Source organism: Arachis duranensis, chromosome 9, assembly GCF_000817695.3.
Source record: "Arachis duranensis cultivar V14167 chromosome 9, aradu.V14167.gnm2.J7QH, whole genome shotgun sequence".
In the NCBI taxonomy this organism is placed as follows: Eukaryota; Viridiplantae; Streptophyta; class Magnoliopsida; order Fabales; family Fabaceae; genus Arachis; species Arachis duranensis.
Window position 1 is genome coordinate 337,409 of NC_029780.3, and position 26,173 is coordinate 363,581.

Genomic DNA, 26,173 nt, shown 5'->3' on the forward strand with positions numbered 1-26,173 from the left:
AAAAAACAAAATTTTAGTCGGCCCAAATTACACTTTTTGGGTCCAAAACCTAACAAATAACAATAGCAGCTAAAATTAATTTGGGTTGGTCGAGTGGTCAGCTCACTCGTTCGCTTAAGTAAGTGTCAGGAGTTCGAATTCCGCCTTGTGCATGCGGCCAGCGGGCAGCGGCAGAACCTTAAATGGAGATCAGATCCGCGACGGATTAATCGTTAACCTATCGGGTTGGGGATATTTTGGGCAAAAAAAAAAAATTTGGTTAAATAACAATATATGATATCTCTTAATATGCTGCCCTCATATTCGAACTCCGTTTTAATCTAAGTCCTATAAAGCCTACAAAAGCATAGTGAAAAAATTCATCTCAATAGTTAACATAATGTGATGGAAAAATCATACATTTTAATTTGCAACATAAAATTTGTCACCCCATTTTGTGGAATTGGCAAGATCTAGTTCTAAATACCCCATTATTCACAATTTCAACTAACATAGTCTTAAGCTTAATGCCATAAGAACTTGGCTTTACACTATCAATGTTACCATATATTGAACACACTAAATCTGCCTCATCTTCTATGCTTGAAGAACACCACTCACCCTGAACCAATCCATTAGATGAACGATTAAGAATCAAATCATCAATTTTATCAAGAACAAGATCACCTTCACCAAATGGTCTTGCAAAAGCAGCATCACCATTTTCCAGCATTGTGTCATAGTGTGACAAATCAAGCAATTGGGACTCGGTTGGATCAGTGTCCCAAAGACTGTACCTTAAATTAATGTCCAATGTTGTGTTTTGGAACTCTGGAGAGTTGCACAACACAGTGTGGAAGTAAGATTCAAGAGGGTATGCCACATTGCTGAAGAACATTAGTAGTTTTCTTGGTAAGTTGTCCCAACCTTGGATGCAATATTCCATAAATGCTCTTGTAAGAATCACCCATGGTGAACCTAAAAATATTGAAAATATTTAATAACAAAAAAAATTTAAACAAAAAAGTCAGAATTTATCTTATTGAGTATTTATTAATTTTAGTAATAATTGATGAATTTTAAATAAAACAAGTTAGGACTATTTTTTTTTTGTCTCTTTACTATTATCGAATAATATCATGTAATTTTATTAGATAAGTTTTTATTTTTTATTTAAAAACATTTTGTATCATAATTTACTAATGTAAGTAAGGTAATACTATTCTAATTAGGTGTTTATAGTTTCGTTAAATTTTTAATTAGATATTTATCTATATTTTTAACATTTATATAATCAATTTATAAGAAAATATTTATAATCAAATCTCTATACTATACAAGAGTTTTCCAACTAAAGTTTAAAAATTTTATACTCTAAATTTTTGTACTAAACAAATGTTTGCATATAAGGACTTAATTACAAAATATTTAAATTAGAACTTTTTTTTTACTTAAAATGTACTTATGCTGTAAAAAAAACTTGATTACCAAAAGTGTTCAAATTAAATATTTTCATACAACATAGTTATAGGAAATTAATTGCAATAAGAATTTGATTAAAAACAATAATGCTTATAAGCTTAGAATTATGACTGACCTAGGAATATGTTAAAGGCATCTGGGGTTTCTCTGGACTCAACAGCAAAGAAGAGTGGACTGCTCTTTTCATAATGTAAACTTGGATCTACCACTATTTGATTCATGTTTCGTTGCCTGCATCATCATATCATGAATATTTGATTGAGACTTAAGAGAGTAAAAAAATTGAAATTAATATATTACACAAATTAAATTCAGTAAAAAAAAAGAAGAAGAAAGAATAAGATGTTAACATGTATCTATTTGACAGTCAGAAGAATAGTCATATTAGAGAGACAAAAAAATAGATGGAATTTACCTTAATGTTAAATAAAACAAATTTGGACTATTTTGGTTAAATTTTTTTTATTACCAAACATTTCCATAAGACAAATTATGATGACATCACTAGATTATTTTATCATAGCTAAGTGAAAGTTGTGCATAATTAAGGAAATAATATAATCTAGATCTTAATTTGGTGATGACATACTCATTTCGAAGTGTCCTGTTAGTGTAGTGAATGAAATTGAGATATGTTGGCATGAATGTGAAAGCATGAAGGATATCTGCACCAAAAATTGATCACTAGTTAAGAAATACTATGTTGGTGAAAAGAAGATCATCACAAGCATGCAAATTGCATATTACAAGTTTACAATGAATCATAGTAGATTCTTTGTCTTCTGTATATCAAAAGATAAATGTTCTGTACTTGTTTAGGCGTCATTAAATTGTTAGAAAAATATCTTTTTTTATCGAACACTTGTAAATAAAACTTAGTGAATACGTACCATCCTGAGTCGCTATAGGATAATCCGAAGAGCTCAAGGTTATGAACCAATCCCAATGTTGGTTCATTCTAAGAAGAATAGCAGCAGCATGAAGAGGAGCAGAAAGTGAAGAAGATCCCATCCTATTAATGGCATAACTACTCCCAATAACATCAACATTCCCAAATGCCTCAAAAACTCTATGGGATTTAACTGAGAGAGCCAAATCAATTCTCTCAGACTCAGTGGATTCATCATCAAGCTGAACAAGATACTGGTTTCTTGGATGGTATATAGCCTTCAAAAGCCTCAAAATCTTCTTGTTTTCTCCTTTTGTGCCAATGATCCAATATGCAAAACTTGGAGGGTACCCTTCACCCTTTCTTACAACTCTTTTAGGACTACTGAATTGTTGTAACTTATTTGTGACTTTGGAATAGGAAGATCCATTTGGAATTTGAAGATTCAATCTTGAGAATATTGCTCCAAACAAGAGCAAACAAACACCAAAGGCTAGAAGGCATAATAGCCTATAATCCATTCCCCTGCATGGAAATTTTGGATTCCTCATTGAAATGGGATTTGAGAAAAGATTCAAACTTCAATCTTCAAAGGCTTGAATTCAGATCGGTTCGGCCGTGATCAACCAGTTCATCTCTTCTAAAAGCAGGATCAGAACATGGTGTGAAAAGGGTATCTACAATATGAACCTGTGACTTTAGAGACTCACCCTTTGTCCAGAAGATGGTGCTGCAATAAAAATAAGCTGTCCTTGATCTGAATTATGAGATATAGAGATTGAAGATTCATCCTAAAGCAAAAGGAGTAAGGTGAAAAATCAGTGTAGAAGGTGTGAATGTGATTGATATAGGGAGAAAAAAAAAAGGTTGGAGATGTTGAAACTTGTTAACTTGCACCTAACATTTGGAAACTTGAAATGGAAGATAATAAAAGCAGGGTAGGGTACTCTTCTTTTAATTAAAAAAGAAGCATTAATTTGTTCATTGAATGGACTAGATTTATTTATTTTTTCTTTTTTGGTTACAAAGATATTTATAAGTTACCTGTTTGCATGATCACATTTTTTTTTTCATGATGGAATGTTAGTCTTCTAATCATGAAAAGCAAATAGGTGTTTTCCTTTGAACACTAGAACTATAAAGGATTATGAGTAATATATGGATATTGATGGCATTATTCTTTTGGAAGATTCATGAAGAAAATGTTAACACTTTATGGTCTCTGCATAATTCTAAACTTCATTTTTTCAATTATTTTCTTGAACAATATGAATAACGGACCCTAAAATTAGCCTAATTCAAGTAAAATATATTACATTCTAAATTACTCAGCTAAATCTATCATCCGCACACCCAATAAATTAAAAATCCGATATATTCATTGTTCACATTATTTAATATTTTCATTAGCTACCTATACTTTACTTTTTTTGAAATAACATTGCCAATGATATTCCATAATTCATTCAATAAAAATTAGTCATCAATGTATATATTATTTCACATAATTTTTTTACTAAATAATTCATAAAAAAAGTAAGCGAATAATCAAATTTATGACTATTAAAATTAAGTATTTTTAGTAAAAAAAATAATTAATTTTGGTTTAAATATAAAATAAATATAAAAAATATTAATCATTTAACATTTGTGATATGATTTTTGATTACTATGTTGGCTTATATGAAGTTTGGTTGATGCATCAAAATAATTCTCCCTTCTTCAATCTAAGATGATAAATTTAATCTCAAAATCAAATAAAGATCTTTTAAAACTTATAGATATTTTATTACCAAATTTTATTTTCCTAAAAATTTTTTCTATAATATTTTCAAATTAGGAATTTAGTTCATAAGATTCATGTACCAACTAAAAGGGAAAAAAAATTATAGGATTCATTTATATTTTTTCAGGTTTCTAGACACAATATTTTATTCCTATCCATTTAAAACATATTGTATATATCTTTGTCAATCTTAAAAATTACTTTTAATTAGTGTCTATAAATATATATTATTTTGATTTGATTTAGTTTTAATTCCTACAGATTTTTTCTTTAGTTATTAAATTTGACTCGCTATTATATCTTAATTATTTACTTATGATAACAAAAATTAAAAATTAAAAATTTTTATATTCTTAAGAAGAAAATAAATATTTTAAAATAATTAAAATTCAAAACCACGATGAATCAAAAGAGGGAAATAGAGATAAACATAACACACAAAAAATGATAAAATAAAAAATGATCTATATATTGTGATCCCTTTTTTCTTCTCTTTGATTTGTTTCTTATTTTAAGCTTAATAAATAATAATTAATAATTAATTAATTAATCAATTAATTGAAATTGAATGGAATCTGATTCTTCATCCTCATCCAGGGGCCACGGCGGAACAAAGCAGTCTCCACCATCCCAATTCTCATTCCTCTCTCTTTCTCTCTCTCTCTCTCTGCAACATTTGATTCTGTATTCTATATTCCATCATTCTAATCCATTCTTCTCTGCACTCAAAAACCCTTTTTTTTTTTGCTCTTCACATCGTTCTAATGAACACTCATTAAACCCTTCAAAAACCTCTTTTTGTATCTTCTGCCAATCCAAAAGGTAAAGTTGAACTCTTTTTGATAAGAATCGTGGTTCATTTCAGTTCAGTTTAGATTTTTTCGGGTTTTTCAGTTCCATGGAAGCACTATTGTGGAGCTGCGGTTTCATCCCCAAAACCCAAACGAAGCTCAACTTATCTCCACACTCTTATTCACTTCCCCGCACTCATTCTTGTTCAATAACCAATCCACCACCTCAATTCCTCAAAATCAAATTCACCAATCACTCACAGTTTCAGCTTCTTCGTCTCTGTGCTCTCCCCAGTGATCTTCCCACCGAACCCAATGAAGAAGAAGCACTAAACAACAACAACAACAACATTGGCTTTCTTTCAAACGAAACGGTGCCGTTTTCTGACCCTCAGGTAATCTTTTCTCATATTCTAACATTCAATGTTATGAAGTTATGATTTTTTTCAATGTGCAAATCTATTCTATATAGTTTTCTGGTGTTGCATAATGCATACTCAAGTACTACATAGTTTCTTAGTGGTTAACACTATTATCAGTTTGTCACTGTATTTAATCATGTCATAAGAAAATTAGGCCAGTCTTTTTGTTCTATGGTTTATTGTCGATTTCCTAATTCAAAATTTTGTCTTTTGTGTCCGAAGATTTGGAGTAAAGCACCACATAGGTTGATTTCCCAATCGTGTTGTTTGAAAAATTCAAACATTATTGGTTTCGCGAAACTGGTGCTTTGTCTGAATTTTTGGCTCATACTGCTGCTCAAAATTGCCCTGCACATTCATCAAGTAAATGAAGTAATGCATAGTGTTACCATTGCTCTGGCTGATGTATGATCTCATGTATTTGCCTATATGTTAGTGTTAGTGTGTTGAGTTTGAATTGTTATGTCGTGCATCCAAATATGACTGTGTGTCGGTGAATCAATGTAGTGCTAAGCTTATCAATTTTAAGGGTGGTTTTGCTGAATTTTATGTATTCCTACATTCAAGTCTTGTTAGGTTGTGATGTGTTATTGTGTGTGAATGTGTTTTATTCTACTTCACTGTTCATGTGAAGTTGAATGAATAGTGTTTTATCATCGACATTAGACTCAGTTGGGTGGCCTTTTGTTCTGAAGGAAAATTTAAGCGATTCCTATAGTATCAACAAAGATAAGGATGAGCCATTACATTCAGACATGCAATGGACAACTATGACTCCAGGATCTGGTGGGGGTTCCAGGGCCGGACTTTTCAGGACACCAATTTCTGGTGGTGTGCAGAGTGCAACCTCAGCTCACGGTCTACCTAGACCGGCCTTAGCAGTACGCAATTTGATGGAGCAGGTAAGGAGGTACTAATGTTGCTGGGGTAGCTTATATGCTATATTTTATTGTTGTATATTCTACTTAGAGCTGAATTTTAGAATCAGTTTTATTCACAGTTTCTCTTTATACTTTTCAATTACCTTTTCCTTCTGTGATTCAAGGCCAGATTTGCTCATTTGTGCACTGTAATGTCACGAATGCACCACCGACGAGAAGGATATCCATTTGGTTCCTTGGTTGACTTTGCACCAGATTCAATGGGCCGTAAGTCAACAGTTTTCTACATTAGTTATTTGACACTCATGAATATTTTTTCGCATGTCGATTACAATGCTTGGTTGTTTATGACGGTACAAATAAGGTTGATGGTGGATTAAGGTTTGGAGTTCTACTGCAAGGGAACATGTTTGTTAAGAGAGTTAAATAATTGTAAACTGGGCATGTGATATAAATGGTTCCAATATATTTTTTATCCTCTCTTGGAGAAGATTGGGCGTAGCTTAGGCCTTGTGGTGAGTGAGTTCAATGTTCCTGCTTTAGTTGGAGCATGAAATGCATAAGACTCCAATCTAGTTGATGGTTGTCTGTAGTACTTCATAAGCATGTTTAAAATATGATGAAATAAATTAAAAATTCATAGTCTAACTCAAGATTCTTTCCCTTATCAATGATTTCTCCTTTGCATAAGCTAAATAGAATGTTTCATTTCTTAAGTTTGTCTTGTGGTGATCTTTGCCATATCTTGTAGGTATATATCAGAATGAATATTTGGACTATTATGGTTTACTTGTTTGTTCATAATGTTTATCTATATAACGTGCTTTATATTCTGGTTTTGCAGACCCAATATTTTCTTTTTCACCTCTTGCAATTCACACAAGGAATTTGTTAGCTGACCCAAGATGCACGCTTGTAGTTCAGGTTTGCAATTTAATATTTCCCAAAATTTTATATTTCTGATTCCTGTTTTTCTCCATCTGAGTTTTATTGACACTTAATTTTATAGATACCTGGATGGAGTGGCTTGTCCAATGCAAGGGTGACCATCTTTGGGGATATTTATCCACTTCCAGAAGATCAACAGGTTATTTACTGATTAATTTGATTTTGTGGAGAAGAAATTGTTGAGCTTATTGCAGATTTTTCATTTTTTACATAACTGGGTCCAAGCCCGGAGAAAAGAGGAGGAATGTGTTAGGCCCCCAACAGCCAAATGTAAAATTCTGTTGAATCAGAATGACATAGAGAAGAAAATGTGAACATTTTTTAATGAAAAGGCAAAAGAAAAAATTGTACTAGTAAATATGGTTATAGCTAACTTCAATTTGAGGATTATTTGCTCATGGTCTTTCTTTGCACCAATAGGAATGGGCTCATAAGCAGTACATTGCGAAACATCAACAGGGGCCTTCTCAACAATGGGGCAACTTCTACTATTTTAGGATGCAGAGTATAAGGTTTGCTGCTATCTGATTATACTTCTTTATCAAATTGATACAGTTGCAGCCATTGCTGAGTGTATAGAACAAAATCTCCGCGCATATATTTTTCAAGGCATTCTACGTGACTTTGCTTTTATATATTTTGACAAGATTTTTTTGTTTTGTTTGTGTTTTTGGGTTGAATTATAAATCATTCTTATTTTGGATGTCTGGTGAAAGATGTCTTTTTGTTGTTACCTTTGAAAGCTTCCAATATATATATATAGCACTTGCATACAATAACATAAATGTGGAATTGGGAATTGATTTAATTGGTTCCTCGTCAACGGCAGTGACATATATTTCATTGGAGGCTTTGGTACTGTTGCTTGGGTGGATGTAAAGGAATATGAGACCCTTCAACCCGATAAGATTGCAGTTGATGGTGGTGAACAGAATCTAAAGGTAAACTTTTCTGAGACCTTACTTATGGAATAAAGGGATATATAAAATCTCATTTTGAAAACATTTTTGATGTTCTTCGAAATAGTTTGTCTATTTTGCCCCACTATAACAACTTTACGGACATCGATATCTTGTCGTGAATCATCATTTCCAAAAAATTTAAAGTGTTAGACAAATATACACATATAGTTAACCGTTACATCTTCTCATTGGTTGAATTGGTTTGGTTTTTGAAACAATAGGAACTCAATGCCATCTTCTCAAAGCCCCTAAAGAAGCTTCTATCCAATGATGAGACCGAGGTAGATGATGCCGCACTCATATCTATAGACAGCAAAGGGACTGATATAAGGGTCCGTCAAGGTGCCCAGGTAAGCTTCTTCGACACAACGGTTAGATTAGTTTTCTAAGGCCCTATTTGGTTTCCATATTCATTTTGTGTTTTCTGTTCTTAGAACTTTACGAAGAAATTAGTGAAAACAAGAAACCGAATTTGATTGTTTTCGCTTTTTCTTTTACAATTCTTTACCATTAGTATTTGTAGCTGCTGCTCTCTAATCTTTCAATCTCCTTCTATTCAGTTCAACATTCAAAGGATATCATTTGATGAAGGACAGAGTGTAGAAACCTTAGAAGAAGCCAAAGAAGCTCTCCGGAAATTGATACACAGAGGAAAAGTGTACAATTTGCAGAAATGAAAAGAAGAAAGAAAAACATGAAGATGCCTAACATTATCCTCTCCTCTTTCCCAGACAAGATTTGGAACTCTTAAGAGTTTTCTAATCTTTGACTTTTTTGGACTTGTTAATTTCATGCCCCGGAAATTGTATTATAATATTATCTGCAAAAAGAAAAAAACTGCATGGATTGTGGGTTATAATGCCATTGTCAAACTAGAAATAACATAATCATCTCAGAACTTTAGAAATAATAATAATAATATGCTATTTATTTCTTTTTTATTATTACTAAGATGTTACATATCCTTTGGTTTGTTATTTTATGAAGAATATTGTGTTTTATTTTCTTCTAGAAGTTGATCATCTCATGTTTATCTGAGTTACAGATTCTGCCAAATTTCGTTTTAAGGTTTCTTAAATTAAAAGATTTGAAAAAGTAATATGAACATTATTGGTCGAGACATGAGCGTCAATTGTCAAAATAGAATCTTATCTCAAAATAGACATATCAAAGCCCTTTTATTTAGTTAAAATTTAATTCAAAGACGCTACATATTATTTTTGTAGTTTAATGTCCAAATTTCCAATTATCAATGTTGTGTTCTCTGCATACCATGTCACCATGTCATCATCTAATGACTTGAAACTTCCAACCAAAATTTTCTTGAATGTTTTTATGACCGAAACAACTTAATTTGTAATAGTAGTTGGCATCATTGAAAACGTTAATATTTATTTTATAATTATTTTCCCTTTTAGATTTCTAACAAGATTCAAATAGATATAATAGAATAGAGAGTATAAAACTATAAATAGAAGAAATGTGCATTAAATCCTATTGATGGATAGCTTCTAACTAAGTTCTACTCTCAGGTTGCAACAATACTAGAGACTACATAGTAAAGTTGACATGAACCAATCCTATTCATAAAATTGACAATTACACTATGATCTTTTAAGTGTGTTCTATATCTTTTTTTTTTCTTTCTTTCTATCTAAGTAATTCTGTTTGGGTGTTAAAGATGAATTGTATTATATATGTTGTCTTAGTCCAAATAACGTGACATGGCAAATAGGCAGAAAATGGTAGAAAACACAAGCTAAAGCTTGTTGAAACAAGGGGCTCTAGTCTCATCATTTCACAAAAGCAGACAAAGAAAATGGGCACCACACTTATCTGTCCACAATATCAATCTCTTTCCTTTCCCATCCTTTTTTACCATTTCTCTTCTCTTCCCCTCAACACATAATAACTCATGTCACATTATTACTATTATTATTCTTATCCAATACAAACAAACAAAAAACACATATTTTCACAACTTATCATATGAAAAAAGCTGTTACTTGTATACATTGTGTGTGTGGATTTAGATTTACTGTGAAATCATCAATTTTACCATTTTGTGTGTTTTTGTACATCTTTTTTTTTCTTTCTGAACTCACTTGTAACTTTAATTAATTAGCTTCAGTCAAATTAGCTGAATTCTTGGTAATATAAGCATGGGAAATGGAATTTTAAGCCAAGTACTTCAAACTAACCCTGCCTTAATTTTTTGTCTCTCTGGCTTCTTCCCAACACAAGCCAAACTAACATGCTTGTTTGTTGCAAAGAGTCATAACCATAGATCCATACAACAAAGTAAGAGAGCTTCTATTACCATGGAAGAAGCCAGTGCTAGTGGAAACCATAGTTATAGTGGATCACCAATAACCAACATAGCACAGGACCACCTCTTAACTATTCTTCTCCTCCTCCCCATAGATGCAATTTTCTCACTTTCCATGACCTGTAAGAGGCTCAGAGCTATAACTTCCTCTGATACCCTTTGGAAATATCTTTGCAAAAGGGACTTAGGTTCTTCATGTGTTGATGCACTCATCAATTCTAATTCTTCTTCTTCTTCTTCCTCTTCCATTCACAACAATAACCATCATAACAACCACCATCAGTTTTCATGGATGAGGCTCTACAAGCAAGTCTACAAGATGGATTCTGTTACTTGCCATAGATTTTCTGAGCCACAACATGGTCAATTGGATTTTCCAAGTGCTAGAGCCTCTCACTCTCTCAACTTTGTATCCAATTGTTTAGTTTTGTTTGGTGGTGGATGTGAAGGAGGTTAGTATTTCTGTAATTCTATTCTTATTCATATGGTCCAAATTCAATGTTCTTTTTCTTGGTTCTTATACATATTATATGCATGTTGATAAAAAACATTGACATGGCTTCTTGTTTCCCACAAATGATTATTAGTAATAAGACTAAGTATCATATCATATTTGTGTTTTTTGGTTGTTCCCTTATATTCTGAGACAGAGAGACAAGTCCTTTCCCCACAAGAAAGGGAAAGTGAGTAGAATAGGAAAATATTGAAAGGAATTTGGAATCACATGGCCTTACTATTATGCCATATGTAGAAGGGACATGATAGCTGCTTAGGTCATTGAGTAATCAAGATTATATGAAAGAATGAAGTGAATTCCTACTTGTTTTAATGCCATGCTTGACTTGATTATCAGAAACTCATAGTATATATTCCACTATTATATTAGATTGTGATTAGCAAGCATGTCAAGTCAACTAATCTAGGAGACTTTCAACTTGAACTTAACAAAGAGCTCATGAAGCTTAAACTGCCCCACTTAACTCATTTGCTATGTCTGACTTCTCTTGAGGATAATCAGATATATAGGACAAATGAGAAAATCACTTCTCACTATGTCATGATCGGTTTAGGATATGGTTTTTGCATACTCACAATCATGCTGAGTTTCTGTATAACAGAAAGTTTCTATATCTGCAGAAATTTAACTAACTTCTAACTTTTTGGTATCTGTGTTGTCTGCTTTGCTATATTGGTTTTTAGGACGACATCTTGATGACACATGGGTGGCATATATTGGTAACGATTTCCGGAGTATGCTGAGATGGCAAGCAGTGAATTCAACAAGTCCAAGTGGGAGATTTGGTCATACATGTGTGGAAATGGGTGATTTCCTTGTTCTCTTTGGAGGAATCAACGACCGTGGCAACCGGCAAAATGATACATGGATGGGGCAAGTTACATACAATGAGAACCATAGTGTTGCATTCTCATGGAAGATGCTTGATGTTGGAGCAGTTGCTCCACCACCAAGAGGGGCTCATGCTGCTTGTAGCATAGATGACAAGAGAATGCTAATCCATGGTGGAATCGGCCTTCATGGCCTCCGGTTGGGTGACACATGGGTCTTGGAGTTCTCAGATAGCCGCTGCTTTGGCACATGGCATCAGATTGTAGCTCAACCATCGCCTGCACCTCGATCTGGCCACACACTGACTTGCATTGGACAAAGTAGGACAATTCTGTTTGGTGGCAGAGGCCTAGGCTATGAGGTTCTTGGTGATGTATGGATGTTGGATACATGCCAAGGATATCTAAAGTGGGTTCCAATACTATATGATCTGCAGGGCATACCACATAGTGTTTCGCTTCCACGAGTCGGACACACAGCTACCATGGTTTTGGGGGGTAGGTTGCTAATCTATGGAGGAGAAGACTCATACAGACACAGAAAAAATGATTTCTGGGTTTTGGATGTAAGTGCTATTCCTTGCACAAGTATGCAGCATTCTACAATGAGCTCATCTAAGAGAGTTAAAGACAAAAATATGTGGAAAAGGTGGAAGTCAAGCAGGTTTGATAGAGAACTCTTTCTTGTGGAGCTTGTGCTTCAACTTAGAGACTAGGGATGCAATGTGTATATGGTGTAATCTTATGTGCAGTAGTATCTACCAGTTACATGCCATAAGCTTATGACACTGCTGGTGTTATTGTATCAGAGATTGTAAATAACAGCTCCGTTGCTCAGCCAGTGTCAAAAGTATTCTGTGAATTGTAACTACTAATTAAGGAAGTAATGGTGTGAATAAAGATTAGAAGAACTTAAAAAGATGTATGATGATTAACTTTATTTCAATTGTAAATTACATTGATTTATAAGAGCATGCACTAATCTGAGATTTTAGTTAGGTAATACTCCATAACTTCCCTTATAAGTAAAGGTTTCAAATAGGTGTCTCGGTAATATTTACTTGAATGTTCGGTGTCTTTAAACTCAAAACTATACTATATAAGTGAAAGGTATACAAAAGCCGAAAAGGTAAAAATTCTGAATAAAAAAAATAATAGGACTCTTAAAAACTATATTGTTGAATGAATTACAGTTACTTTCCTAGGTGAATTACAACAATGAATATTCCAGTGACAAAGAATGTGTGTAATCTTTTGGGCTCTCAGCTTCTGCTGCAATTTGTGATCAGTAAGAGGATACTAAAGGTTTCCCCAGCAAGTGATCACACATTTAATTTTAATTTTGTTCTATACATCTCTCCAATGACTTTCTTCGGTGATGGATCATCAGGTCCCTTATCTCTTTGTCCTGAGGTGAAGTACAAATAACCATTCCAAAATCCAACTAGAGTAGTTTTCACTCGGAATGGCAATTTCCCAATCACTGACCACTTCTGCAAAATCAACAACAATGGAAATAAACAATCAGTTACAACTAAATATGGTGCTCCTACTTGTAATTGAATTGTATTGTATTGTTATTTGCCTTCATTGTAGAATGCATATTCCATCCATTCACAAATAATTTTGATATTGGGTAAAACAACAATGGGGTATTTGTTGACATATGAATGAGAAGTTTGATATGAAAATGTAAAAGGATACACACAAGTTATTGAATATGAACAAGTATGCATCAATATAGAAAAAAATTCCCTAAGTTTCTGTAAAAGAGAAGTCCGTACCAAAGTATTCAAATTAAACTGGAATACTTCTCCATTTAAAACCATCTTCTTGGTTACAGGATGCTTCTCTGTTGTGCCTCCAGAAATGACAATGGAGTTGTTTACAACCACCCAAGCAAATTCAATATGCGAGTTTGGTTTTGGCATTGATGGTAACGTTTTCCATTTCATCTCATCATCCAACATGTAAACATCACCATAGACTACCTGACATGAAATGGCAATAAACAGTGAGTGGTAGAGAGTGCCAAGGTATTTAAAAGAACAAAAATTTAGGAAATAAAAACCAGAATCGAAATACATAAATTCAATATCTGCCTCATAGAATTCATGTCACGGAGAACGATGTGTAGTGGTTATGACAATATGATCAGATCCACTAATAAAAACAACTTTACCTCTAGCCTGCGTGAGCACTTAAAAATAGGTGACCCTGGTTTGGCCATAAAATCACCTTCTTGACCACCAATAACATAAAGACGGTCATCAACCACAACACAAGACCTAAAAAGAATATATAGTAACAATTAATAAACTGCACACAGTTGCATTCACACAAGAAAAATTCATATCCGTAAACCCTGATGTTATATGTGCATTGGATTCAAATGACATTTCTGTCATTTTTAACATCTAAAGTTTGCATGTTGGACAGTCCACAAACCTGTGAGGACCTCCACGAGGAATGGGTATCTCACTTCTCCATTCTTTTTCTAACGGTTTTCCATCCTTCACAGCAAGACTCCAATGTTCTAATCCAGGTGTATGTCGATTTTCCTTACTGCCACCCATCACATGCAGTCTACCCCTCCAAAGTTGAGTTGCTGGCGCATATCTGTATATAATAATGTCAATGAACATGAGTACTGAATGTCACTTACGACACTTTAAGATTCAGGGACTTAGCATCAGCATTTTCTTTCTCGATGGAAAACCTATAAAGTGCAAAATATAATGGCTCTACCTTTCTCAGAGGATGCATAAAGGACTACAGTATCAGAGAAATTATCTACAATATTAAATTTTGCGCAACAATGCGAAACATGCTAATTTCAAAGAAAGACTAGCAAGAAATGATAAAAGTGTAACAGTTCCACATGGTAGATACCTAGGGACAGGCAAGGGAGGCATATCCCTCCATTTCCTTGTTTTAGTGTCCAGCACAAATGTATGAGCCGTAGGACCTCTACACTGCGGTCCATACTGTCCAGTAACAATATATATGTATCTTCCATCTGTCACCATCCCCAAATGTGAGTGTGCCATTTCTTTTGGCATGGCAAAACTTTCTCCCCAAGTATTCGTGGTAAAATTATACACATCAACATGTGAATGTACCTGAAAAGTATGAACAATCAAAACATTTAGGCATACAAATCAGTAATGCCAACTATAGCCTGAGCATAAAAATGCTAAAGCAACTTTGTGCATCAATGCTTGAACTTTGAACGATGTAATCAGGACCCTAAAAAAGCCTCGTTTTTCCCTATCTAATATGAAGCTCCATCCAACTAACTAACAAACTCCCAACAATTGCAAGTAACTAACTAAAGTGCCAGCTCATCAAATTCTGTTAAGTGAATCTAACTGTAAATACTACAACTGAAAAAGAAAGTAACTAAACAAAGCAAGGCCACATTCGTCAAATTCAATTAAAAAAACAAAAAGAAAGAAAGAATGTTTACAAGATCAATGGTGCCGTAGCCAGCGAAGACGAAGAGAAGATCGTTGATCTGAATAGCGGCGCCGTCGAGACGAGGAACAGGAGCGGAAGCCATCTTCTGCCACTTCAATTGAGGAGCTGGCAAATCGGCGTAAGCCGCAGCCAGCACTCTTCCTTCTCCTCCAAAAGAAGAAGCAGCATCATTGTTGTGCTTTGCTATAGTAATGTTGGTGGTGGTGGGAACAATGAAAGAGGAGGAGGAGGAGGAAGAAGAAGAGAGCCAAAGGAAGTTGGCGACGAGGGCGAAACCTAAGAGGCCGACGCAGATAACAACGAGCTTGGCCGACCCAACCTTCACCGACGAAGCCCGAACCATAACTAACTAACTAACTAACTAACCATTCGCATCGAGATTTCAGATCTGTTATCATTGTTTTGGGGATTCAGACTGTGTTGCATAAACCATCTTACCAGCACGCGGTTTTCATCTCCAACAGAGATTCCAATCTGTCAATCTCAGTGCTTTATTCATTCGACCGGCAGAAATAAATTTATGAAGATTTATATTTTGGACAAATTATTTTAAAAAAAATAAAAATATTAATAAATTTTTTTAAAATAATAGATATAAATATGATACACTATTTTTAAATTAGTCTCTATAATTAAAATTAAAGGTTTTGTAAATTTTTTATTATTTTACTCATATATTTAAATCTTTTTGTGCCAACATAAATGCATAGTTAAAACTTAAAAATAGATGAAAGTAAAATATTAAAAATAAAAGTATTATATCAAATATCTTTTATAGTTAATTTTTAGGACAAATGATCATAATAAATCAATTAAAAATAAAATTTACTGGATTATAATTTTTGGAAATTGTATACGCAAATACATCTTTTATATAATTATAGAAATTGCGACAAAAGTCTCACGGATTAGTTATGCACGTAAATCGCTACACTTCTCCAATGGTTTTTTTATTAGAGAGGAATAGCGATTTACGTGCATGACTAATCTGCGGACCTCTATGGCGATTTTATAGTTATATAAAAGATACATTTACGTATGCAATCTCTTAAAGTTGTCATCTGATAAAATTGAATTCCAATTGATTTATTTTGATAACTTGTCCTAAATTTTAGATGCTTAAATTTTAATTTTTTTCATAGTTTCTTCTGGAATTATATATTAAAAACTAAATAAAACCATTTAAATTTTGTATATTTAAATTTTACAGATTTTAAATTTTTTTTTATGATTTTAGATGTTTTATTCTGTTAAATTTTGAATTTTTTAATTATTTTAAATTTTTTTGTTTTAATATTTTGTTATAAAATTGAGTAATTTATTAAAATGTTGGCTTAAAAAAGGCATTGGTTTCATAGACTATTTCATTTGGTAACTCTAATCCACCACACACTGCAACCACTCAATGCATAAAGAAAAGATCTGAAACACTTGAAAGCTTGTATTATATTTAGCAAGTTAGCATAATCACAATATGCTCATACATACATGTAAGAAACTAAATTTTCACATGCATCATCAAACATAACCAAAGTTTACAACCCCTAGAACAAAAAGCCTTAAAGCTATACAACAACTATAAAATGGAATCATAAAAGCACACAAATTTGTCATCTTAATCAATAATAATCTATAAAAGAGTGTATATATATTTATCCCACCACCACTAATAATAGAGGGTAAAAGAATACTTTTCTTCTAAGAACACCAATTAGATGATTCTGCAGTAACTTCCTTCTCAATTCACAAACTGTTAAACTGGTATGACATCGGTTTTCGACGTGTCTTCACATCTTAGAACGATGCCCTCGAGGCTAGCCGGGAAGATGCACCTGGCCCATTGGCAACCGGTAGTTATCGGCTCCGGCGGAGGAACAATCATAAGCACATTCTCATTCCTCTGCACAACCCCCATCACGCTTACCGTGCTACCTTCTTTGATGTATCTGAATACAAATATTTGAGTTTAGATTCAATAGGTACAACCAACCATGTCTTAACACAAAAGAAAAGTTTTTTACCCTTCTTCCAGGCGCATGATCCGGTCATCGCTTGAAAGATTTCGCTCTCCCAACCAACGGAGGAACTCCGGAGACAGTTCTTCTTTGGTTGGATTTACATTGATGAGAACCGAGTCATCGACGTAAGGGGTCACCCTTGCTCCGTGCCCCGTCTTAACCAGTGCTCTTAAACCAGATTGGAAATCCGAGATGTAAAAGTCAACCACACGCCTCTATCACATGTCACATGACATACACAGATATTCCAGTTAAAAAGGTGAAAACAAAGTAATGTGTGACTCTTTTAGATTCAACACATGATATTAATGATACAAAAGTGGCTTGAATAACCATTCAAGAGAATCCAAATATTAAGTTAGCCCTGTATTATAACATAAACTTCTCAATTAACAATGTCTTGGTTAGGCTTAAACCAAGTAAACATAGTCAAAACAGAATACCATAAACAGATCAGTAAATATGATCTTACCAATATCAGTTTCAACTTTCAAAGCTATTAGAATCACTCAATAAGGGAGAGAAAAATACCACAACTGAAAAACCAATGCCTTACTCATCCTGAAGCATGATAATCTCAATAATTTAAAAACAATAATTAAAAAATATATTTTATATCACAAGGAGAAGAGAAATATGGATTTGATGCCATGCCGATTAAGGCCTGAAAAGGACAAAAATTGTGTAAGCCAACAAAGTATTTAAATCCCATCATAACTAACCCAAATGATATTTTTTTAGTTACTCACTTCAAGCAATCTAAGGCCCCAGGTAAACCGGCGGTGTGTAGGATTGGCAGCTTTTGAATCCCATCCTCGATATTCATACAAACTTGTCGAGGTATATACACATCTAGGGACTTTCTGGAAGGATGACTCAAGAGGCACATTGCCGCAGGTAACAACCTTCATGTTTCATAGCCAAATGTATTTGATTACTATCGCTTCAAGCATATTATAATAGAAAATATATGAACAAGAAAAATTAATCAATGCACATTCACATAAATGGATGAAGCGAACAAGGAAAACATATACTACTTTGGGAAAAATGAGACATGGGTGAAGTAGAATAGTTATGTTGTCATATTGACACAAGAAATTCATCAAAGCACCCTAACATGGAACATAAAACAAAATGCTCTCATCTAAATATCATCCAAAACTCATTCAATGAAAAGAATTGGATTGTTTCGAACAGGTGAAAAGACTGAATGAAAGGCTTTCCATACATAATACATTCCTCTAGTTTTCAACTATTAGTTACTAACATCTTGAAAACAAATAATAAAGATAAAGTTTCACTATTAATATACATATTTACTGACATCTTACAACTTAGTAAATTACATAACTAGTTCAAGTAATGCTATTTCCTAGGAGTATAATGATCGCCACAGCCCGTCATGCAATTTCTAATGATTGAGAAATTAATTGGGTTCACAATCAAATATCCTTGTTATTAAGCATTCACATCTTTAAGAACCACTGTTTGAATAGGAGAAAAGCTAAAAATACTTGAAAATCAGGTTAAGCATAATTTATTTAAAGCAAAATCAGAAAGGAATATATACACATAACACAAGAAGACACAATTTCCAGGACTAGCTAGGAAAAGAAGCAAAGCATACCCCGGAAACTTTCACAAATTGTCCATTTTTAGCAGTTCTGAGCTCGGAGTCCGGATAGTGAGCGATGAAACCCATAATAGCTCTTCTTCCCCAAAAAGTATTCCAAGTGAAAGATGCAATAACTAAGCAAAAGAGAACCACAACCACAATAAGGAGGGTTGCATTGCTTACAGCTCCAAGAATAAAACCGCCAGCAATGAAACCCATCACAAAAAGCAGAATTAATAACCATAACATCGCCTTTGGAAAGTTCCTCCTGAAGGAATACTCATCACCTTGACTGAGAACCGTCACAGCTTGATTGTTAACTACAGCAGAACCTTGCATCTTCATTGAACCCGTCGCATCCAAAGGACCAGAGACTTTCCGAGGGGCCCCGGAAGAGTTTAGAGGGCCAGACGATATAGGCCCAGATGTAATAAGACCTGTCGTTGGAAGAACAGGAGTCAGAGGTCCAGAATTTTGACGCCCAATAGGTGTTACTCCACCTGACTGAGGACCTGAAGATTTTTTAACAGGTTCCCCATGCTTATTCAATGGTCCGGAATTAGATTTCTTTAGCGAAGTTGAACCAGGCATGCCCCCAGAAGTCATTGGACCTGAAGTATAGGCTGCCCGAGCAGCAGAATTGGGCTGGATTGGTCCAGAATGTGAACTGGCTCCTCCAAATGACCCCGTCCGAGTAGGAGCACCAGTTATTGGTCCAGATTTCCGAGATTTGGAGCCATCAACTGGGATGTCAAACATTTTCCCCAATTCTCCTGACTTTTTTATGTCTCCACCAGTATATGGCATAGCCGTTGAGGTCATAGTTGGAGTCCTTTCTTTAGGCTGCTCTGGCCGGCCTGATACATAGAGGCCATTGCTGAGCTGATGAGATGGAATTCTGGAGCCCATCTGGAAGACGGTCTCTCAAGAACTCACACACAACAGTGTTACTGGAAGTTGGTGCCGAACAAGACAAGTCAATATGTCAACGAAATCCTGAAAGTTCAACCAATAAAATAATGTTAATAGCAAGAAGGATTAAGTATAATTCAACCAAAACCATTAGCTTGCAACAAGTTTTAATGCTTCATAATGGAAAGGTTACGAAACACGGCAATGTAAACTGATAAAAAAAAAAAGCCAACAAACAAATGAAGTTCATAAACATCATGATAGGAGCACAGCATAATGCACGAGGGATGATTACATCACTCAAGGGAATGCATAGCATTCTACGTGTCATAGGCAACAAAAAAACATGAATGAACAATTCTCTCACATAAAAGCAAGCAAATTAAACAAGTGCTTGCATCGGAGAAACAGCGTATAATTAAGTAAGAGCAACTAAAGTATATGATATTCAACTTCCTAGCACCTTCAAAACATGTACTCACATACCAAGCTCCCCCATGGCATTAGCATAAGATCAATGCATCAACAGAATGAATAAGAAGCACCCAAGAATATACATAATACATTTTCTTTATGAGAATATACACAATGGATTCATAAATCAGTACACACCTACAAAATAGAGCACTTATGCACATCTATAAGCACACCACTCCATCAGTGTTTATTTATCAGAAGCCACCCCAAAACTTACATGCATCGTCAATCGAAAACTACACCAGATTTAGATTATTTAAAAAAATGAAGGTGGGAATACTAAGACAAGTTTTTTATATACAGACAAGATCCCACTAGTAGAACAATTTTTTGAGGCACCAACAAATAAATTAAAATAAGCACCAAGGAACCTAAAGTCCGGAGCTATGTCTATGACATTGTTGTGGTACATCTTTTTCCCACAAAATCCTACAATATGTGAAAAGACCAACATCACACAACATCAGCATCCAAGAGAGTTGAAATGTTGAATATGACAACCCTATGTAAAGACAAAAGTCAAGCTTCTATTTTTCCAAGCTTGTGCCAATCTGTAAACCCGGAAACAAGACACCATGGATCCAATTATTCCAAATTTATATGGAATAAGTAAACCCTTTAGCCCTAAAATATTTTTTAATTCTAACTTGGCATTTAATTTTGGTAGAATAATGGATACCCCCAGAATTGAAAAATAAAAAACAAATATATTATAAAGGGGAAAAATAGAGAAAAGAAGCTTCCACTGCCATTTTCGCCATGAATCAAGCAGAAAAACCAGCACATAATATTATAAAATTGAATAAAACGAAAATTTTGAAGAAAAAATTAACTACTAATAATAACTCATAAAGAGCACTGGAATCAAGCACATTGAACCCTATAAGACAAATTCGAAGCACACATCATTATTTTGAGCAAGAAGAAAGCAAAAGAAGACGATCTAGAAGAAGATTGAGTTAGTGATCCCAAAGGCTTCTATGAGTTCAGTATTACATAAGCAATGTGTCCATAAAAATTCAGACTTTAACAAGAGTTTTGCTGCTCTGAGGCACTTTCTCAACCCAAAAAACAAAATTTTCCAAGAAATAGGAAAAGGGCATGTTCCACATGTAGAAATATTGCAGTAAAGAAGGAAAAATCAAGGGTACCGAAAAGGGAAAAAAGGGGGAATGTGAAGGATCTAACTAAGTGTAAGGAAAATGGAAGAGAATGAGAAGGTTAAAAGAATTGATACCTGAAAGTGAAAGAGTAATTGGAGGTGAAATCTAGAGATTTGTTTGGAGTCAGAGGAGATTGTCCAACCAAATCAACAAGGATTCAAAAAGGGGAAGCAAAAAATCTGAGTGAGTGTGAGTGAGAGTGAGAGTGTGGTGAGTGAGAGAGAGAGAGAGAGAGAGAGTGATGTGTGTGTGGTGTTATATATATGTTGGTGAGTCAGAATCACTCAACTCACTCGGAAAATCTAAGGTTGAATATTGTAGTTTGTAGTGTGTTGTGTTTTGTGTGTGTTTTTCTACCAACGAGTCTGAGAGAGAGAGATTGAAGAGAGAGCCGCAACAAAATTGTGGCTTGTCTGGTTTCCCAAACTCAAGAAACAATCTTCATTGCAAACAAGAAACGTTTTTTTTGTTACAATATGGGAAATTTCTCGAGGGTAACTTTGTACTTTTACAAAAATAAAACTCAACCTTCTTTGTTTCTTGATCAAAGGAAGGAGTGAGTATAGCTTTTCAGGTTTTTTTCTGAATAAATTATCATTTATAAAGATATAAACGTTAACAAATGTATCCATATAAGAATAAAACGACAATTGTACCCAGTGTGCCAAGAATACAGACCAATTGTGTAACCAATGTTTGGATATTTTTAGTACACAGAAGTCATCTTCTATGATTATAATTGTTGTTTTATTCTTATATGGATACATTTGTCAGCATCTATATTTTTTTATGGGTATAAATAATAATTTATTTTTTTTATAATTAAAGAATATTATGAATTTTAAACGGTTCTATATAAAATAATATATTCAGTATGTTTGTTATATAATGACGATGATAAATTGATAATATTAAAAAATTTATGATTATAAAATATTATTTTATTAATCATATTAAATTTAAATATAAGTTCGTGTATCGCACGAATTTAATACTAGTATATAAAAAAAGTGAGTAGTTTAAACTTTACGTAAAGATTAATATATTTAATAAAATAAAAAATTAAGAATTAATTTGATAATTAAAATTTACTAAAAACTACATTTTTTGAATAATTTTTTTACGAACCGATTTGCTATGTTATTCTAAAATAGTGACATAGTTTTATTATATATTGGAGAAAATTTATTGAGATACTATACGTGAATATTTTGGTTATTATTCTTATAGTAGATTTACGGAAAATAATTATAGCTAAAAAGCTTTTATTAGAAAATAGTTATACTTAGATACAAATAAAAAAGTTGGATTTGGATACGTAACTTCAAATTGGAAACTCCCTCTTATCTTTTGCACCAACGTGCATGCCCGTTATCATCATTATCATTATTATTGCGTTCTTTAAATTTATACAAGATAGTTAAATCATTAATTATTATTATTATTATTATTATTTTATATTTTTAATATATTGAATGCATCCAAAATTTAAAATTTTCCTATTGTTATGTTTTTAAAATATATTCTTAAAATGCAAGATAATTAAATTATTATTATTATTATTATTGTTATTATTATTATTATTATTATTATTATTATTGCCTGCCTTTCTCTTTAGCATCCACCACATTTCAAAGAATTAAGACCAACTAACCGAACATACTCATATGGCTGCAATCATTGTCTATTTTATATTCTAGATTTTTAGTATTTCAAACTAAACATAAAAATACAAAAAAAAAATTTGAATAATGACAAACAAAAAAAACAAAAAGAAGGGAAACTTACTTTAGTAATTAATAAACTAATAATACTAATTTCTGTAATCTTCTATTCATGTTAATGAAGTTTATATATCTTTGGGTAAAAAGAACAATGATACTGATTTATATGGCTCAATCATTCATTTGATCAACAAGAATTGAACACAGGAATTCAAGCCTTCAAGCTTCTATTTTGTTTAATTTCATTAATAAATAAATGAAGGCCATGCCTAATACAATTACAATATATCAATTCTAATAATACAAGAGCCTAAGCCTATGATATGAATTCAAGCTTCTTTTATACAACTTTTAACTCTTTTAGCCATTGAGTATGCAGAGGGCATGGATCTGGCTTGCTTTGTGCCTTGGCCTTCTCAGAAAGAGAGTAAAACCAACCATTTCTCCATTTGAACTGCAGCCATAGAAAACATTGTTGTGAGTTAGTTAGTAACCTTAGTGTGTAAATAATAGTTAGTGACACTCAAATGTGTTGTAATCATTTGAATAAAGCTTAGTTTTTTGCTGAGTTTTCACTTCATGACTGACTCAAAGGAAGGATAGTTGTGTTGTATCACACATTCTAGCAAAGTGGTACTAGGGTTCTATATAGGGTGAATTGCAGTTTATCCTCCTAAACTTTACATACTCTGCATTTTAGCTCCTAAACGTTAAAAATGTGCCTTCACCCAAATTAAATGCAGGATAGCCCTAAAACTTGGTATTTGTGGAAATCAATGCCCTAAACTTTTCTAAGCATGCAACTTTGACACATTGAACTTTGTTTATGATGGATGGAGACATTGTCAACAGGGTAAAGCTGTGCGTGAAAAAATTCAGGGGATGATTTACATATTTTTTAAGTTTTTTTTTTTTTTTTATAAGTATGTTTTTAAAGTTTATGAGATAAAGGATACATGGCAGAAAGTTTAGGGAGGTGACAAGTCACAAGTGTATTACCCTTACATTATCCAAAAAACAAATGTAACACGCCTTTGGTATTCGAACTGAATATTAATTCAATTAGTTATATTATACCTCCTTAACTGCCGTGGGAAAGTGGGCAACAGCCCGAGAATATGCACATAAGCGGTCTTCCATGGCTTCTTCAAATGTTAATCCTTTTTCATTTGCTGCAGCTGATGCTAATTCTGCTACAAGGCTAGAAAACTGGAAGTGTAGATATCAAAGTCAGTGCTGATTGTATACTTTTTCAGTTCAATACATCATACATATTAGCTCAAAATATTCACTATTTTTTTTTACTACTCTTGTTTTATTTGTGTGGAAACGTGGCCTGCCTTTTATGCCACAATTTTTAGGTAAATCTAAAAACACAGTTCTTATGCATATTTATTTGTAGCTCTAGAATTTCATATGATGGTGCAAAGTAGCATGCTGTTCGGCATCAGCAAATCCATTATGGACACAAACTCTTAGACTCCAAGACAAACCCTGAATCATTAATCTATTTCTCTTTCTTTCTTTTTTAGAATTTACACTGATCACCAACTAGCTGATTCTGATGAACAACTACGCAATTTTATTCTACACATGACATGTGCTAAGACTCTCAAAATTCATAATCAAGACAGTTTTTAATGATTAAATTAATTAGAAAAAGTTTGAGAAAATATCAATTGCAAAACTTACTTCAGAGCCTAAGATCCTGTGTTCCATTCTCATCCCCTGCCCTTTATTATCTTTGGTTAAAAAATATCATAAATAAATAAATAACTTACTTCAGAGCGGAATTCCTTCTCCACGACACCTACAGAAATGCCACCATGACGTGCTCCAACAAGCATGACCGAGCAAATCCATATTAGCTTCTCTAACATCTGTTTCTCAAACGCTTCCTTGCCAAGAACCTGGCTTTTGAGACAAAGATCAGCATCTGATATTTCATCACACTATCAAATGTGCAAATATTTCGTTTCGGCATTCTAAAAGGAAGATAACATAATTTCAATCTTTAAGAAAACCAACCAAAGTTAGCGGGAGAAAAAAAATCTTAACCCAACCAAAATTATAATATAATACATGATAATTGAACAAGAGACGCCTCAAACTTAAACTCATGATGAATACCATGCAAGAGAGGCCTCCAGCATGTAACCTTTCAGCTACGGCAGGAGCCCACTTGCCATATGCAGCTGTCAATCCTTCGGGGTTGGTATCAGTCTTGCCATCAATCGGCGTCTCTCCAAGCTTTGAAATAGCAAAATAAGCCAACACCTGGTTAGCATCACTCAACCCTTTGCTCTCAAGCCATGGCTCAATCATCCCATTCTGGAAAAACACCAAATCTGCTCCACCATCATCAACCCATCAATCCACATGATGAAAACCATCATCAAAGCACAAGCAAGCAAAAAAAAACCAACATTGCGAAAGAAAATAAAACAGGAAAAGTAACATCCTTAATACATAACAAAAAGTTAGACTTCAAGGGTGCGTTTAGTAGCTGGAACATAATACAAATAGTTGGTGTGCATCTACAAAAACAGGGACACAAAGCTTCTGCATTGCTACAATCATCAAACACTTGGTGTGCATATCAATGTCCAATTTCAATGTACTACAAATAACCAAATGGTGAAGCGTGAAAGACTGAAAGGATAAAACTTTACCATTCCATCTAGAAGGAGGAGTGGATTGAAGAACAGCTTCAAGGTCATCGTTCCTAGTGCAGACCAAAATGGGTCCTTGGAAGTCGAAAGGGACAGATTCCCCTCTCCGTACGAGGATGTCTTGGCCGGTGCCCATGTCCAGCAAGGCCCTGCCGACCCTTCCTCCGCCCACTATGACGGCGGGAGCCACCTTTGTGATGGTGGTGGTGGCGGGAATCCGAGATGCCATGGTGGCGCAGATTCTGAATCTGAAGGGTGTTGATGGTTTTGAAGTGAAGGAAGAAAGTGGATGG

The 26,173-nt window shown here is 33.8% G+C and overlaps 6 protein-coding genes across 7 annotated transcripts; 2 read left to right on the forward strand and 4 right to left on the reverse strand.

Annotated features, from left to right (window-relative positions):
- Window positions 1-353: 353 nt before the first annotated feature.
- LOC107463848 (beta-glucuronosyltransferase GlcAT14C) lies at window positions 354-3,130 on the reverse strand. The gene is made up of 4 exons (XM_016082730.3): window positions 2,352-3,130; window positions 2,051-2,126; window positions 1,577-1,692; window positions 354-957 (listed from the first exon to the last, which is right to left on the reverse strand). Exons 1-4 carry the CDS (start codon window positions 2,899-2,901, stop codon window positions 425-427), a joined length of 1,275 nt encoding a protein of 424 aa, XP_015938216.1. The 5' UTR covers window positions 2,902-3,130; the 3' UTR covers window positions 354-424.
- A 1,559-nt stretch (window positions 3,131-4,689) lies between these two features.
- On the forward strand, window positions 4,690-9,084 carry LOC107463799 (uncharacterized). Its single transcript, XM_016082674.3, has 10 exons — window positions 4,690-4,958; window positions 5,031-5,322; window positions 6,045-6,251; window positions 6,395-6,497; window positions 7,075-7,154; window positions 7,240-7,317; window positions 7,599-7,690; window positions 8,008-8,119; window positions 8,362-8,490; window positions 8,701-9,084. The coding sequence occupies exons 1-10, from the start codon at window positions 4,705-4,707 to the stop codon at window positions 8,815-8,817; spliced, it is 1,464 nt and encodes a 487-aa protein (XP_015938160.2). The 5' UTR covers window positions 4,690-4,704; the 3' UTR covers window positions 8,818-9,084.
- A 1,224-nt stretch (window positions 9,085-10,308) lies between these two features.
- LOC107463789 (F-box/kelch-repeat protein At1g51550) lies at window positions 10,309-12,814 on the forward strand. The gene is made up of 2 exons (XM_016082660.3): window positions 10,309-10,921; window positions 11,670-12,814. Exons 1-2 carry the CDS (start codon window positions 10,462-10,464, stop codon window positions 12,530-12,532), a joined length of 1,323 nt encoding a protein of 440 aa, XP_015938146.2. The 5' UTR covers window positions 10,309-10,461; the 3' UTR covers window positions 12,533-12,814.
- Window positions 12,815-12,830: 16 nt separating this feature from the next.
- Window positions 12,831-15,780, reverse strand: LOC107463791 (kelch repeat-containing protein At3g27220). The gene is made up of 6 exons (XM_016082661.3): window positions 15,286-15,780; window positions 14,709-14,938; window positions 14,265-14,435; window positions 13,999-14,104; window positions 13,601-13,807; window positions 12,831-13,309 (listed from the first exon to the last, which is right to left on the reverse strand). The coding sequence occupies exons 1-6, from the start codon at window positions 15,637-15,639 to the stop codon at window positions 13,139-13,141; spliced, it is 1,239 nt and encodes a 412-aa protein (XP_015938147.1). The 5' UTR covers window positions 15,640-15,780; the 3' UTR covers window positions 12,831-13,138.
- A 935-nt stretch (window positions 15,781-16,715) lies between these two features.
- On the reverse strand, window positions 16,716-21,925 carry LOC107463794 (uncharacterized membrane protein At1g16860). Of its 2 annotated transcripts, XM_021132105.2 has the most exons (6): window positions 21,559-21,925; window positions 19,220-19,928; window positions 18,945-19,066; window positions 18,064-18,219; window positions 17,318-17,529; window positions 16,716-17,242 (listed from the first exon to the last, which is right to left on the reverse strand). In XM_021132105.2, exons 2-6 carry the CDS (start codon window positions 19,839-19,841, stop codon window positions 17,050-17,052), a joined length of 1,305 nt encoding a protein of 434 aa, XP_020987764.1. In that variant the 5' UTR covers window positions 19,842-19,928; window positions 21,559-21,925; the 3' UTR covers window positions 16,716-17,049. The 2 variants fall into 2 exon arrangements, with proteins under 2 accessions (XP_020987764.1, XP_015938154.1); XM_016082668.3 differs by having other exon boundaries at window positions 18,945-19,928.
- A 1,480-nt stretch (window positions 21,926-23,405) lies between these two features.
- LOC107463826 (uncharacterized) lies at window positions 23,406-26,173 on the reverse strand (the record flags this gene model as incomplete). The annotated part of the gene is given in 5 exon segments (XM_016082707.3): window positions 23,406-23,662; window positions 24,286-24,417; window positions 24,990-25,118; window positions 25,339-25,556; window positions 25,881-26,173. Coding segments are annotated over 5 exon segments (886 nt in total), but the record flags the coding sequence as incomplete, so codon positions are not given.